General features: G+C 34.2%; 1 protein-coding gene across 1 annotated transcript in view; it reads left to right on the top strand.

Annotated features, from left to right (window-relative positions):
* LOC111692211 overlaps positions 1 to 10,059 on the top strand; it is a 14,457-nt gene extending 4,398 nt beyond the window's left edge. The window contains exons 2-3 of the mRNA XM_023456063.1: positions 3,340 to 3,539; positions 9,817 to 10,059. Of these exons, the coding sequence (XP_023311831.1) occupies positions 3,340 to 3,539; positions 9,817 to 10,059 (443 nt within the window). The remainder of the gene's footprint in view (positions 1 to 3,339; positions 3,540 to 9,816) is intronic.
* Positions 10,060 to 15,464: the final 5,405 nt, after the last annotated feature.

The following is a 15,464-nucleotide window of genomic DNA, read 5'->3' as shown; positions in this document are numbered from 1 at the left end:
GGGTAGTTAGTGTCAAAAATGGTTTGCGTGTACTCGGAGTTGATGGATATCGTTTTAATTTATGGTGAAGCATTTGTGTTATGGTGAAGCAAGACAACATTTGTGTTAGTTCGTAGAAACTGAGTAAGACGGACCCAAATGTGTTTACACATTGGTGGATAAAATTTTGAAGAATTGTTGTAACATCGGGTATGTCAAATGATTTTATTATTTAAAAACACAAATTAATTTTATTAATTAATAAAGGCTAAAGCAGTTGAATTTGCCGATATAAAATAGGTGCGATAAAATGCTATTTACATATTTCTTTCCTTGCGAAAGTTTTTGTCCGTTTTTATCACACCGCCATGACGGTCGCATTGTGCTAGGTTAGGTTTTACATTGGACCAGTTTCCAGTGCCGTGCAGAAGTGTATTTTTAAATCAATTTCCTCTGTACATCCAGAATTTTTTTTTTGGATAAGTTCTGAATCACCCTGTATACATTTTTTCATATTAGGGCTTTAGCTCCTCCCCAAATCCGATGACTTTACTTCACCCATGCCCCAAGAAGTTAATACCACACTATTAATTGATTTAATTTACTACATTCGTTAAAATGTCATAAGTTTTTCAAATGGAACCTATTATTTTCTGTTTGATCATCGAAACCTTCATTAAAAAAATTCAACACAAATATGTAATTACAACCTTTCCAAAATTTTGAAGCTTTTTTGAAGAAAACGGCAAAAATACGTTTTCGAAATCAAAGCTTATTCAGCAATGAAATTTCACTAAAACGAAAATAAAATGTAAAATATCGTGGGCTTGTTTGTTCCATATAACATTTTTGTTTATTTGGAGTTTATAGTGTAATTTACGTCTATACATATACGTTAACAACATTATATTCGTTGTCAGTGTTTGTGTGAATACTGTGAATAAATAGGTCTTTGAGTGTCTTGAATTATCTACCGGTAAAATGTAAGTATATATCATACCAATTTATGTATATTATATTACATGTTGGATATATTAAATTTAGAGCTGTGTAACATTTAAATTTAATTAAATATTTCAATTTCCATGCCGGCCGGCTGATTAACATATTCAGTAATCTCAGTTAAAAACAGAACATACCTATCTAAAGTTTGGAAAAAATTAACCTCTCCGTCAAGAAATTAGACCCCGTTACTGTTGACAATATTAGTAATGCGCATGAGCGAGCAAAATAGTATTGTACGTAGATATTGCGGTGCGCAAACCAAAGCGGTAGCGGGCGTGGTGGTGGATGCAATGGCGGTGCGGTCAACCGCCGCCGTACATGTAACTAAATGGAAGAGTGCAAATCTGCGCGATCTGGCAAACGCGCCCGCCTCTCTTTGCAACGTACTATCGCATACCGCCCTGTGACCGCACCAGTTTTTATTTCATTACATGAAATATCCTCATGGAAGGACAAAGATTCCAGCTCAGGGGCATGTATTCAGATCGGTGCGCTGAGCCAATCAAATTTTATTATTTCTCGTTTATGTTTAGAAAAACTTTTAGGGTTCAGTTTTCCCCTCAGCAAAATTCTACAAACTAAACATCTTGATCTCGAATTTGCAATAAGTAATGTTGAAGATGTCATCTCATCCGTACAGATACTGCGTGGAAATGCCGACGAAGAATTTAGAAACATTTTTGACGAGGCTAAACAGAAAGCCGATATATTTAATATTGATATCAAAATATCAAGACTAGCAGCGATACAAATACACCGGGATAACATTGCCACTGAAAGCTGCATTAAATATTACCACATATCAATATTTTTGCCATGGATAGATTCTTTTCTATTGAACCTAAATGACCGACTTTCAAAACACAAGACGATACTCAGTAATTTTATGGTGCTTCTCCCTTGTGGAAAATCTAATACACAAAAGCAAATAGACAGCTTCCATACACTAGTCTGCTTTTATCGCCAAGATGAGCAGGAGTTGAGTAAAAACATATTGGAGGCTGAGTTACGTTTGCGATACCAGAAATTTATTAAATCTTCTAGCAGATCCTCCTCCCATTTCAAAGAGCGCAATCGATGGCATAAATTTATGAAACGCGAATTTTTATCCAAATATATAATATATTATTAAAGATATTTTCAACAATACCAGTATCCACAGCTACAGCAGAGAGGACATTTTCAACACTACGACAGCTCAAATCCTATTTGAGAAATGCAATGAGTTAAAATAGGTTAAACGGCCTCGCCAATTTAAATATTCACCGAACTTATTGAAAAATGAAGGATTAGATGTATGCGGTAAAAAAATGTATATTAAAATTGGAGTATTTTATTGTGACACACCAGCAAGAGCATTTGTTAAAAATGTAAAAAATCACAATGGTTACCACGGTTGTAATAAATGGTTTGACAGGGGGATTTATTGCAATAGAACGATGCTTTTCATGAAGATAAATGCTCCAAATGAAATTTTTTTAAATGACAGATATTAATCACCATCGTGGTAGCACGCCTTTAAATTTACTAGGTATAGGAATGATTTCCAATTGCTCTACAGATTATATGCATTCTGTATGCCTGGGAGTAATGAGAAACCTTCTCTCTATTTGGAGAGATAGCCACATTGTTCGTAAAATCACGAAAATTAAATATTCAAGAATTTGACAGTTATATCAAACATATCGTATCTGTTTGGCCATCAGATTTTAATAGGAAACCAAAATCTTTGAAAGAGTTATAAAGGTGGAAAGCAACCGAGTTAAGGCAATTGTACTTTATGTTGGGCCTGTTATACTGAAAGATCTTTTACCTAACATTATGTAAAAACATTTTTTGTTGTTACACTTGGCTGTGACAATTTTATTAAGTGAAGCCCTAAATAGAAGATACAAACGTGAGAATGTTTCACTAGATTTTGAATCTGACACAAGATGTAAAATACTTACCTCCATTGGAGTAATGGACTTACCTCCATTACTCCCAAACTTCAAAAGACGATACATTTTGAAAATACTAGATCAGGATCAAAGTCTGCAAATACTGAACTCCAAGAAGATACAGAGCCAATAATTACATTTCAAGAACTCTACCAAACCTCTAGAATGGCAGTAAGTAAGTATAACCAAATTGTCTGCGATGTCTTCTATCTCTTTTTATTTCTATCGTTCTATCTATCTATCTTTAATGATAAATATTTATTACTGAGCACTCCTTGAATTGAATATATATATAAAACAATGTTTTATATGTTTATACTATTTTTATATTTTATACCCCTCTTGCGTAATAAACTTAATTTTTGTAGTCAAAATTCAGTCAACTGCCCCAAAATTATTTAAAATACTCTTTCAGATCTGCTCGAGCAACTTTCAAGGAAAGTAGATACCTTATCCAATGATGTAAAATTATTTTTAATGTCTGGGATTCAAAGAACTGCAGTGTTAGAAGATCCCACAGAAAATGAATATTTGGCAAAACTTCCGTCCACAATTTACAAGGAGTTAAAAGAGTTTGAAGAGAAGTTAAAAAATCAAGAGTTTTTCCAGTCTATGGTAAGATTTTAGCTTTGTTCCTAGAGCAGTCGTGGATTAGTTGGAAACTGTCCAAAATTATCCAATTATTTATTATGTGACATTCACGAGTCACTATAGTGACAACATAACTGATCGACTATTTTGGACAGTTTCCGATTCATCCACGGCTGCTATAAGAACAAAGCTTATATTATTTGATATCTTTTGAATATCCATAAAAACATTTTCTTTGAAATTTGAACAAATTAGCATGATTTTTGCTACACCTTATGTTTATTATGCTATAAAAATAATATTGTGGAAATCTCTATTCTAGTGAGCATTATTTTTAAGCGTTGGAGCTTTCAAATATTTAAAAACATCTTCAAATTGATTTTAGGTAATGATCATTAATACATATTTTTTACTGATAGGTGCATTTGCTGAAATTTGCATGAATTTGTAGATGTCTCAATTTAAAATTTCACTTTTTTAGTGTATGAGAAACGCGACTGAAGCAGAAATTGCTTATGTACAATACATTACACTGAAACCCAATCATCAAAAATATCTTTTGGTACATCTGAAATACAAACTGTAACTAAAATTTGACAAAATAACATACCAAAAAATGCAGATTTCAAAAACTTAAAAATTAGCGATTACAAAAAGCATATTCCACAAAATTTGTATTTTCTTATTAGTCTTCTTGTGTGCAACGGTTCTAGCGGTGATACGAAAGAAACAAATGTGCTTAATATTTGTCTAGACATTATTTTTGCAAACTTCGATGGAAAAAAAATATACACCCGAACATATTGGTCTGGGATTATTAGTTCATCAGGAAATAAGGTCAAAAAAACTTGTTGAAACATTAAACACTTGCAGTCACTCTATCTCGCACACTGATACCGTTAAGGGTACGTAACAGCATTGCTCAAAAAAAATAAACCTCTATTTGCAAAATGACAGAGTTACAGTTCCCAGGCAACTAGTTCCTAATAGATTTGTCGAATTTGCTGCTGATAATATTGACATCCATGAAGAAACTTTAGATAAAGCACCCACATTTCATGGGATCACAAATGGCTGCATTTCAAAGAGTCATACCCGGAAATTTCGAATTTTTGCCACATCAGGTAAAACTAAATATTCCTCATAATTTTTATTCACTGGAGAAGGCTGGGTTTCATAAAAGTAAGAAAAAGGTGCAAAGTGAAGACAACCAGTCAATTATTATGGAAAACGAAAATCTAAGCTACAAACAAAAATACCAAACCATTTCTTGGTGTATTTCTAGGACGAATGATTCTGAGAATAAAGAAATGGTTATTCCTCAGTGGTCAGGATTTCATAAATTAATTTTTAAAAATGATTCCAATGTAACGACTTATGGATATCTATCTTTATTGCCACACGTTTCCTCAGAATATGATACAGTTTGGACAGTAATCATAAGGTGTCATCAAATTGCAGAAAAACTAAATAATACTCATACAGTTATAACATTTGACCAAACAATTTATTATAAAGTGAAAGAGTTGCAATGACATAGTCCAGAGGACACAAAAGACGTAATATTCCGCCTAGGACGATTTATGTTTATTTATGTTTATTTATTTATTTATGGACAGTTTATGTCAAATTTGGGTCTAGCTGATGTTTGGATTGAAAAAAATATAACAAAGCGATACGAGCACATAAATTAACCTACGAAAGTCTCATGAGAATACTACCCCCCTTTTTACCACATGGCTTATTGACTGCAAGAGTCCGTCATTAAATCTAATTTATCTTTGTATATCAGAAATTGGCGACCATTTGAAGACTGAAAGAGATGCGTTGCCAAGTTTTTTAGAAATAACATACGAATTTACGAATTTAACATACGAATTATTTACTGACTTTCAGGAGTTTATGGAGACACAAACAGCTACCACTAAATACTGGTTTAGGTACTTAGATTTGGTAGAAATTTTGCTAGAATTCCAGTTTGCTGAAAGAAGTGGTAATTGGGACTACATTTAAATTAACGCGAAACAGCACCAAAAATTTATGAAGTTTATGGATGGAAATTTTGTTGTAAAAAGACGAAGTGGAAATTTTAATCAACTTTCTGTAGATCAAGCACTGGAACATACAAATAAAAATTTAAAAGATGTAGGAGACATAGTCGGATTAATTAAAAATAGTAGTAAGTTGGATGAATGGTTTTTAAGTTACAATGTTGATATTTATCCAGGCAAATTAATATATCTAGCCAAAACGTTTAATGTGGCAAGAAATGAATGAAAAGTGTTTTCCAAAAGCGATGAACGCCTTTTAGTTATTTCAACTAAAGTAATGCATCTAATATTGTCCAAACTTTTTTATTAAATGTAAATGACATTGGCGAATAAGTTTTAAGAAAATTTTTAGAAGTAGTAGGTAGTCCTGACTTTTATAAACCAATAAAAAAAAATAATCTTCAAACACTACAGCGCACCGGCGTTAAAGTAGCTGCCGTTGATAAGAAAAAAAACTTTCCAAATAGGTCAAGAATTTTTGCGTATTCGCTGTAACGATGCGGAGAAGCAAAGATATCGTCAATCAACTTTGTTGTACTACTTACAAGCTCATGGTTCCAATTTGAGAGTTTGTAAAAGTTGTTTTGTTAAGATATTTGACATCAGCAATAAGTTTATTGAAACTGTGAAAATTTGAAACAAAAAACGGGCTGTTATTTCCGGTATAATAACTTTGGATCAAAGAGATAATCACAGTAATAAAATGAAAACACGTGATGAAGATATTGAGAATGTTCGTAATCACATCCTTTCTATACCGTCATATGAAAGTCATTACACTAGCAGGGGTTCCAGCAAAAAATATCTACCCTCTCACTACACCCTAGCATCTCTCTACAATGCCTATAAAGTTGTATATTCTCAGAAACCAGTAAATAGCAAGATATATGAAAAAATATTTCACGAACTGAATATAAGCACAAAAAAGAAACAAGAAAAGATACGTGCTCTACATGTGACAAATTAACAATGCAAATACAAACGACAGAAGATAAAACTTCGTTACAAGAAGAATTGACTAAACATCATCTTGAAGCTGATCTCGGTTACACATCTAAATCTGCAGACAAAGAATTATCAAAAAGTGATCCAAGCAAGATCACTTTAACTTTCGACCTTCAACAGTGTCTACCTACACCTGATATCAAAAACTTGGTTGCATTTTATAAACGACAACTATGGACATTTGACTTAACAATTCATGTTTGCGACACTAGCCAAGTATACTGCTATATCTGGCACGCAGCTATGGCCAAACGAGGAGGTAATGAAATCGGTTCATGTCTCTACGAATTTCTAACAAAGGATTTGGACGGAAATGTTACACATGTAACAATGTATTCCGATTGTTGTGGCGGCCAAAATAAAAATAGCCGCGGTGTGCATGGTTGCTTTGCAAGATTCAAAATATTTACAAGTTATTGACCACAAGTTGCTGAATTCGGGACATAATCACATGGAATGTGACACCGACCACAGGTTAATTGAAAAACAAAAAAAGACATTTAATGGACAAGTCTAGCCTCCTCATGACTGGGCAAATTTGATACGTCAAACAGGAAAAAAAGACCGTTTATAATAAAAGAATTGGAAAGAGACAATTTTTATAACTTTTCTGGTCTATTGAATGGAACTTTAATAAATCGTAAGACTGACAGATGGAAATAAAATCAATTGGAGGGATTTCAGATGGCTAAGATATGGAAAGGGTAATCATTATTTTTTATTCAAAACAAAATTCGATGAGAATGAACAGTTTAAGAAGGTGGATTTCGCAAGAAGAGGGAAACAGGAACAAATTTTAAAACCAGCAAAGTCGTACAAAGGACCAGTACCAAATTCTGTTGAAAAAAGCAGCATATCCTGGACTTGCTGCCTTACATATCAGACACCCTAAGAGGTTTTTACAGAAACTTGATCACAGATCAACATACAACGGATGTCGTTTCTGACAGTGATGAAGAGGAGGACTAAAATTTAAATGTGTTTTTTTCTTATTTGTGCATTTACAGGGTCGGAAAGTCCCCATGGTTAGAAATCCGTGCGATAGAAAAAGATGGCTATAATGAAGGCGTCTAATAGTCACCGCCCATTTCGCCCTTCCACAAATAATGAGTGGATCACACACACACACCCACACACACACGCCCACACGCGCACACGCGCACACGCGCACACACGTACCCGCGCACGCACGCATGCACCCACATACACGTAGGAGAACAGGTAACTCTTCCTGTAGGAAATTAAGATAAGATTCGCCTGTTAGTCGTTGTGGGAGAAAATATGAACCGATTAAATGATCATCAATTACCCTAAGCCATACATTTACGGAAAACTGATGCTGAAATTGAGCTTCAAAGATTACATGGGGGTTTTCCTCAGTCCATAAGTGATTGTTATGGAAATTTCGTATACACTGTCGTCCAAAAGTAGCCTCGTCAGTAAACAAAACGGCATTTAAAAAATTAGGAATTTGGGCGATTTGATGATTAATCCATTGGCAAAACAATAGGCGCGGAAAAAAGTCTCTAGGTAGTAGAGCTTGCACACGTTCAATATGAAACGGATACAATTGCTGTTCTTTAAAAATTTTAAATACAGTGAAGTTGCTTACATTCAATATGTTGGCAATTTTTCGAGTACTTGTTTCAGGTGACTCCGCAATTAATTCGAGAACTGCTTCTTCTAGTTGCACAGTTCGTACGTCTCGAGGGCACCCACAGTCAACCGTTTGTTTCTTAAATGAACCATTTTTCGCGCAAACGTTGATGAAGACGAGCAAATATTGTGTGATTAGGTACCCTACGTCCTGGATACAACTCAGCATACAATCGTCGAGCTTGCCGACCATTTCCATTACTTCGACCATAGACAAAATGCATGTCTGACAATTCCACATTTGTAAAATTTTCCATTCTTTTCGATAAAAGAAAAATTAATTACTTATTAACATTAATGTTATAGCAAACTAAAAGCTTAATAAATTAATAATGACGAAACGCTAATTTGACATTTCTTAAAAATATTCGTATTTAACAGACAAATGTTGACAGCAGCCTACTAGGTACTGTATTAAAGAAATAAAAAATACGCGTTAAGATGTTTTATTTTTTTTGCATCAAAACGGCGCCCCATACGAAGAAAAGGCAAGAGAGATTTTTTGTCACAAATTGAATGAGGAATTCAAAAATTTTTAATTTGTAATATCTCACTGGCGTACCATTTTTTTCTTTAAAAAAATTGAGATTATTACCCGTACGCGCGCCAATGATGAACATAAAATTCTTAATTGTGTGTCAAAAAATGCTCAATAACTACCTCTTAAAACCCACCAAATTTAATTTGCACATCTCGACCGGTTTCAGAACAATAAATTAAATCGTAAATTAAAATTAAATTTTTTGTGGCATATGGACGAAGTAGTTGAGGAGTAAGACGAAATGTCTCATCGTCCTCGGAATTATTTATCATTTTATTTGGAAACTTTCCAAAATGTACTATTAACAAATACAGTAGAATCCGAGAATTTGCCAAATGCGCCTACATCTCTATATATAAAGCAACAATTGGCATCACATATGGCTAAAAGCACTAAAAGCAGTCTGGCAATTGCTGAGAATTACTTTCTGTTGACTTCCATAACCTGGACCGTTTGATAACTGATGAGTCACAGTATTTGCCATAACTTCCTATGTCGACATAGATAAACATGTGGTTGGAATCCGCTACAGCCAATAGATCAACAGAAAAGTGTTCTTTAAAATTAAAATATATTGATCCCTTATTAAATGGAGAAATAAGACGAATATGTTTTCCATCCAATGATTCTAAGCAGTGGGGGAAATGGGCAGTACTTTCAAATGTAGACGCAATTGATTCCCATATCTCTGTTGTGGGTCTTGGTATACATTATTCTCGCATTGACGACCAAATGGCTGTGCATATATCATTAATTACTTTACTCGCTGTAGAAATCCTATTCTGTACTGGAAATGTAAGTCAATGAAAGAACAACGACTTGCCAGATACCTGAAAATAAAAACAATAACATTAGTTAACATTAGTTTCCTGTGAAACTTTTTTTTATACAGTTTTTTAATGTTTTCGTTTTGTTTTAGGTAAAGAAGTAATACGAAGGCGGATCAATCTACGAGACTCCTTTGTCAAGTCAAACATAAAAATTCTAAGTGGTTCAGCAGCAAAGAAATAAATGTAAAGACCATGTATATTTTGATCAATTATTGCAGTTTCTAAAAAAACTGTATGATGCTCGAGAGGGTAGTTTTCAGTCGGATAGTGCTGCAGGGCTGGAAGAAGATACAGAAACGCAGGGCTCCACTGAAAATATTGAGAATGCTTCTCAGTCATTTGATACACCATCCACACAACTCCCACCCAAAAGCGTACGTCAGACAAGAACCAAAAAACATAAAAAATCCGATGAAATCAAAATGAAAATGTTAAGAGCTCTGGAAGCAGATAAACCATGAAGCAAAACGTCATTTTTACTCATCTTAAGCCTCATTTGGACAAATTTGATGAACAGGATTATTTTCAGTTTCAGCTGGGAGTACATACTCAGAGTTATAGAAAATATAAAAATAATCTTATTGAGAACACAGTAGTATAATTAGAAGGTCTACTCAATGATTTTTCTGGTTCAATACAGGATGTTAGGTATAAAACGATACATAATAGGCTTTTTCTCTCATAAAGAGAGTTAAAAGATTTAAAGTTTCGAGAGATCCGGAACCTACGAGTGTTTTGTATAACAAATTTAAAAATGAGTATTATGCCCGGTGTATTGAGATAGAAGCAATCATCAGCTAGAAAGTGTCTTTTAAGCCTGATATAAGTCAAAATTTAGCGAACGTCTACATTTCTAATATCCCAAGTACTTGCAAGTCAGTACCAGTATTTAAATGAAAAATTTTTTTAGATGGAAAAAATATATCGTTATTATAATTTCTAGAGCAAGTAGAAGAGCTTTCTACAACTCGAATCATCAATAAGATAGAATAATTTAATTCTGCAGGAGACTCATTTTGAGGTGACATAAAAGTGTGGCACAACTCTAGAAAAACAGAATTTAAATCCTAGTTTGATATTGTTGATCGATTGAAAGAACACTTTTTAGTACCGAACTATAACGATGATCTCTTTGAACAAATTAAAAAACGGTCAGGGAAAAAACGAAAGCGTTGTAATTTTTGTAGCCAATATGGAATTCTTATTTTCTCGTTTAAGTAACCGCAAATCGGAAGAAAAAAATTAAAGATCATAAAAGACGTCTTGTGGCAAAATATGTAGTTATATCATTTTACATGGAAAATACCACATATCACCCTCAGTCGAACCCCACGGAAAGAGCGAATAGAGTAATCGGAACAGCGATTCGTAGTTATATAAAATCCAAACATCGCGATTGGGACAAAAACATACAATAAATCACTGGTTATAGTCCAGCTTATTTGACTTTCGAGAGAAAAGTTCCAGTTACAGTAAAATATTATGGAAACGCGGTCGATTTATAATATGATATAGATCAAGGGGATAGAGAAGGTTATGCTCAAGAACTTGAAAATTTACCAGAAGTTTACCTGGAAGTAAAGAAAAAATTAGATGAGGCATATCGCAGAAACTGTCACCAGTATAATCTCCGGAGGAGAAACTTTGAGTTTTTGAGCATTCAGAATGCTGTGGACAGCTTTTACTATCGTCTTAGAGAATGCCAAGAGAATAGTGAATGGAGGACATTTTCAGCATTTGCGACATTGAGTTTATTTTTATAAATTATCTAGTTGTTTTAATTTCTAAATGAAAAAAACTCGTTATTGAAAAAATAAAACGTGTTTATTTGGTATGGCTGGATTCGGTTTTCTATAAGCTTTTCAACGAGCCCCTTCATGCCTTATGTTTCCATTTGAAAAAAAAGGTAGGAGTAGCTGGGGGTTAAGGGGTTGAAGAAAAATTAATTATTATATAACCGAAAGATGGGAAAAATCAAAATCAGTTAACGTGTTTCGGTGTTTTAAAAAAAATTAACTCATTCAAAAGATATGAATTTTATTCCGTACTTCTGGCCATCCTTGTATAGGGGTATATCACATTAGTGACTTGAAACCATATCTAGGAGATCCTATGTCTGATTAACAACCAATTGACAAAATACATGTACTTAGACATATAGTATTTACAAAGATATTCAACATGTATTCTAGATTTTTTTAATTTTTGAATTTTTGGACTTGGAAAAATTATTTTACGCGAACATGTTAATGTCTATGATATGTAAAATAATATAAAAAACTATACAGTACATACTGTATATCCTTTTGGTTAAAGTTTGGTATATTAGTGATTTTCGGAAAAATATTTAGCTCACTCTGGATTTATGAGATATTTGGTATTATTTGACCATCACTAATAGTTGAGAGTTTGAATTTAAGTAGTTTTTTTGAAGTGAAAGTGCTACCGCAAAATTATTCCTAGATAGATTTTTGGTAGATGGAATAAAATTTTGTACAGATAGTTATAAAGAAATGTAGTTAGTAAAAGTATTGGCCAAAAGTTAGATTAAGAAAAAATTAAGATTTAGATATTAGGTAAGCTAGTAGTATTTGTATTAGTAAGACTCTGTATATAGTACTCTTAAGATAAGCTGTATACAGGGTGATTCAGAAATTACCCAAAAAAAATCTGGATGTACAGGGGACCCTTACAAATACAATTCTGTAAAGAAAAAATCAAAAAGGGCAGTTCGAAAATGATTTAAAAATACACTTCTGCACGGCACTGGAAACTGGTCCACTGTAAAATCTGACCTCACACAATGCGACCGGCATGGCGGTGTGATAAAAACGGACAAAAACTTTCGCAGAGAAAGAAATATGTAAATAGAATATATATCGGCAAATTCAACTGCTTTTGCCTTTATTAATTAATAAAATTTTGTGTTTTTAAATAATATAATCATTTGACATACCCGATGTTACAACAACAATTGTTCAAGATGTTATCCACCAACGTGTAAACACATTTGGGTCCGTCTTACTCAGTTTCTACGAACTAACACAAATGTTGTCTTGCTTCACCATAAATTAAAACGATATCCATCAACTCCGAGTTGCTATACACACAAACCATTTTTGGCACTAACTACTAAAAAACTATTGTAAACACCACATATAACAGGTAAACACTCTCGCAGTGACGATTGCAAAAGCGGATTTCAGTATTCGGAGTCGCTGAGGCCACGTGGTTCTCCTCGCGTATTGCGAATGACGCTAGAGACTACAGTTGTCCAGCTATGTAGTGGTTGAATGTACTATAACTACAATAATTTTTTTTCTCGGAAACTATAAGGATTTTACAAAAAAATTTTTACGATATTGACTCCATTTCTCATGCCGCATCTATTCCCAAATTTTTTTGAATAAGTTGTGAATCACCTTGTATGTAGGTATAGTTATCATGCGACTTTGCATGCATTTACTAGTAATACACTGAGAAATTTTTTTTAGTTTACGTTCATCCACATTTGGAGAATAACAATTATTTCGAGTTCATTGCGTAAAGCAACTTACATAGATACTTAAATTATTAGTATTCTAAAGTTAAGGATATTTGGTTCACTTACCTCTGATGGTGAATGGATGTTTGAGTTAGCGCGACCTCAACCATCCTTAAATAGTTGAAGCATTTAGTTTTTAGGTTACGGTTATGTCGTAGGTACTACGGTTAGATAGAGCTGAGAGGCTTACGTTTTGCAGGGATGATTCGGTCGCGGAGTGGTTACCTTAAAAGATAAGGCTCGATCCGAGAGGCGTATCATGGGGCGTGAGTTTTGCCGGTTATTAAAGTCGAGGCTTTGCAACGCTATGGTGAAGCTCACTACTGTGTGCATTTTGAAGATTTAGTTATCGGTCTGCGGGATGTACCATCGTGTTGGATGTAGAGTACCCTCATAACGGATTTTTGTTTTTTGGGTTAACATCAACTTTTAGCGGATCACCGGCTATATATGGTGTCGGGGTGTTATCCTACATCTTGAGAGGTGATTTAATCACTCTCAACTTCTTACAAGGATTTTTCTCTTTTACTTCTTCTCATTCTTTGCGATACGTTTGTGCAGGGGGCAGCGGCTTTCGATCTGCTGCCGATTCTCATAGTCGTGGCTATGTAGTTTATAGCCGGGGTCATTCATGAGGTTTTCCTAGAGCCTAGAATTTGCGGAAATTGATCCTGTGAGCGAACACCCAACAACTTAGTTACCCACTTGGCGAGAGTTAGTTCGGTGGTAGGTTTGGGGTATCGGCCGTCTATACATTCGGATCCATTCGCCTTTTTCTCAATTCATTATTTTAAGTTAGATTATAGTATTACGATCCATTTGTTTATGAGTTAGTATCGTTGGACATAAACAATTTAATAATTCAGAAAATTTTATCCTACCAATAAATAAAAGTAAAAATAAATTTTAGTCATTTATTTAATTGCATTTTAAGATAAAAACTTAGTGCACTTAAATTGCGGCGAGTATCTCTTCATACTTTGATAAGTCATTATTAGTTTATATCAATAGTTATTAGTGACAGCCCAATTAAAAAATAATAACCTAGCAGCAATTATTTTTATCCTTTGGTGGGGGGCAGTATAACATACGCGATTACTTTGCACCCCGGGAGCTATTATTTTGCTAATCTTGTTGAGAGCAGGAGTACCAATGAATGAAGATGTGCACAATATAGCGCAAGCACGTAATGCGCTTTCTGGGCTTGAGTGGAAATAGTTTGTGGGACCACCGTTTCCACTCGCTGTTATAGGCCAGAATATGGTAAGATTAACGCAAGCCTCTTACGACTTTTGGACAATAGAAGTAGATGACCGGAGAAAGATTAGATGGACAGATGAAGAGTATCGAATATTCATTCAGATAGAACAAACAGTCCATGGCATCAAAGAAAGGCTTTAACAAGGCTCATTTTCGAAGTAGTGCAAACACCAAACTGGAGAATTGATTGATCCATTGAGTGGGGGTACTCAATGATGACAGATATTGCCGCATCAAGATCATACAACGTGATGGTAAGGTTTATATGTTCGGCGACGTTCCTTCCGCACTTGCTCAAATTAATTCGTAACTGGCTTATAGATAAAAGCTTTATTCTTAATAACGGCGACATTATCAACAAAGCACATCTTAACACAGATTCTGCTGAAGTCAAGGTATGTCACAATTTGTGTGATATTTATATAAGTTGCAGAAAAGACAGAATGTCCGGTTTGCGGCACAATTGCTCTCGCATAAAACTGCAAATGTGAAAATTTTTCAAACTGAGAACTGGCCCAGGATACAATTACAGGAACTTTTATTGCAATTATTGACCAGTAGTTTGATTTACTCAATACTTATGAAATTAAACGATTTTCCATACCATCAAAAGCTGCTTGTGGTTTGCAGCTAGAAGAATAGAATAAGTTGCTATCAGAAGTAGATGAGATTTTTAAAACAATAAGATGTTGCGGTAAAGGAGGGCTACAAATTGTTCAACAGGGTATGCTAATGACAAATACATCATTAACAAGGTTATTTGAGGATTTAAAGCAATATCTTCCTAATACAGAATATTTAGTAACTCATAAAATTAACCAAGATTCGCTGGAAAACTTATTTAGCCAATTAGCCACATAACGTATGCGCATCATAATTTTGGGACACATCCTGGTGCTGTTCAATCTCATTGAAATACAGTTTTTAGGGAAGAACAAGATTTCCTTGTGGCCACAGTATTGAGAGAAACAGAAATAACTCAAACTGACATTTTTTCACAAGCAACTCATGATATCGGAACTGATTCTTTGACTAGCCCATTGACCGCAGAAGAGCAATCAG

The sequence above is a fragment of the Anoplophora glabripennis genome, unplaced genomic scaffold (assembly GCF_000390285.2).
Source record: "Anoplophora glabripennis isolate ALB-LARVAE unplaced genomic scaffold, Agla_2.0 scaffold823, whole genome shotgun sequence".
Taxonomy (NCBI): Eukaryota; Metazoa; Arthropoda; class Insecta; order Coleoptera; family Cerambycidae; genus Anoplophora; species Anoplophora glabripennis.
Note: the sequence above shows the minus strand (reverse complement) of the source record. Positions and strands in the feature narration are given on the sequence as shown.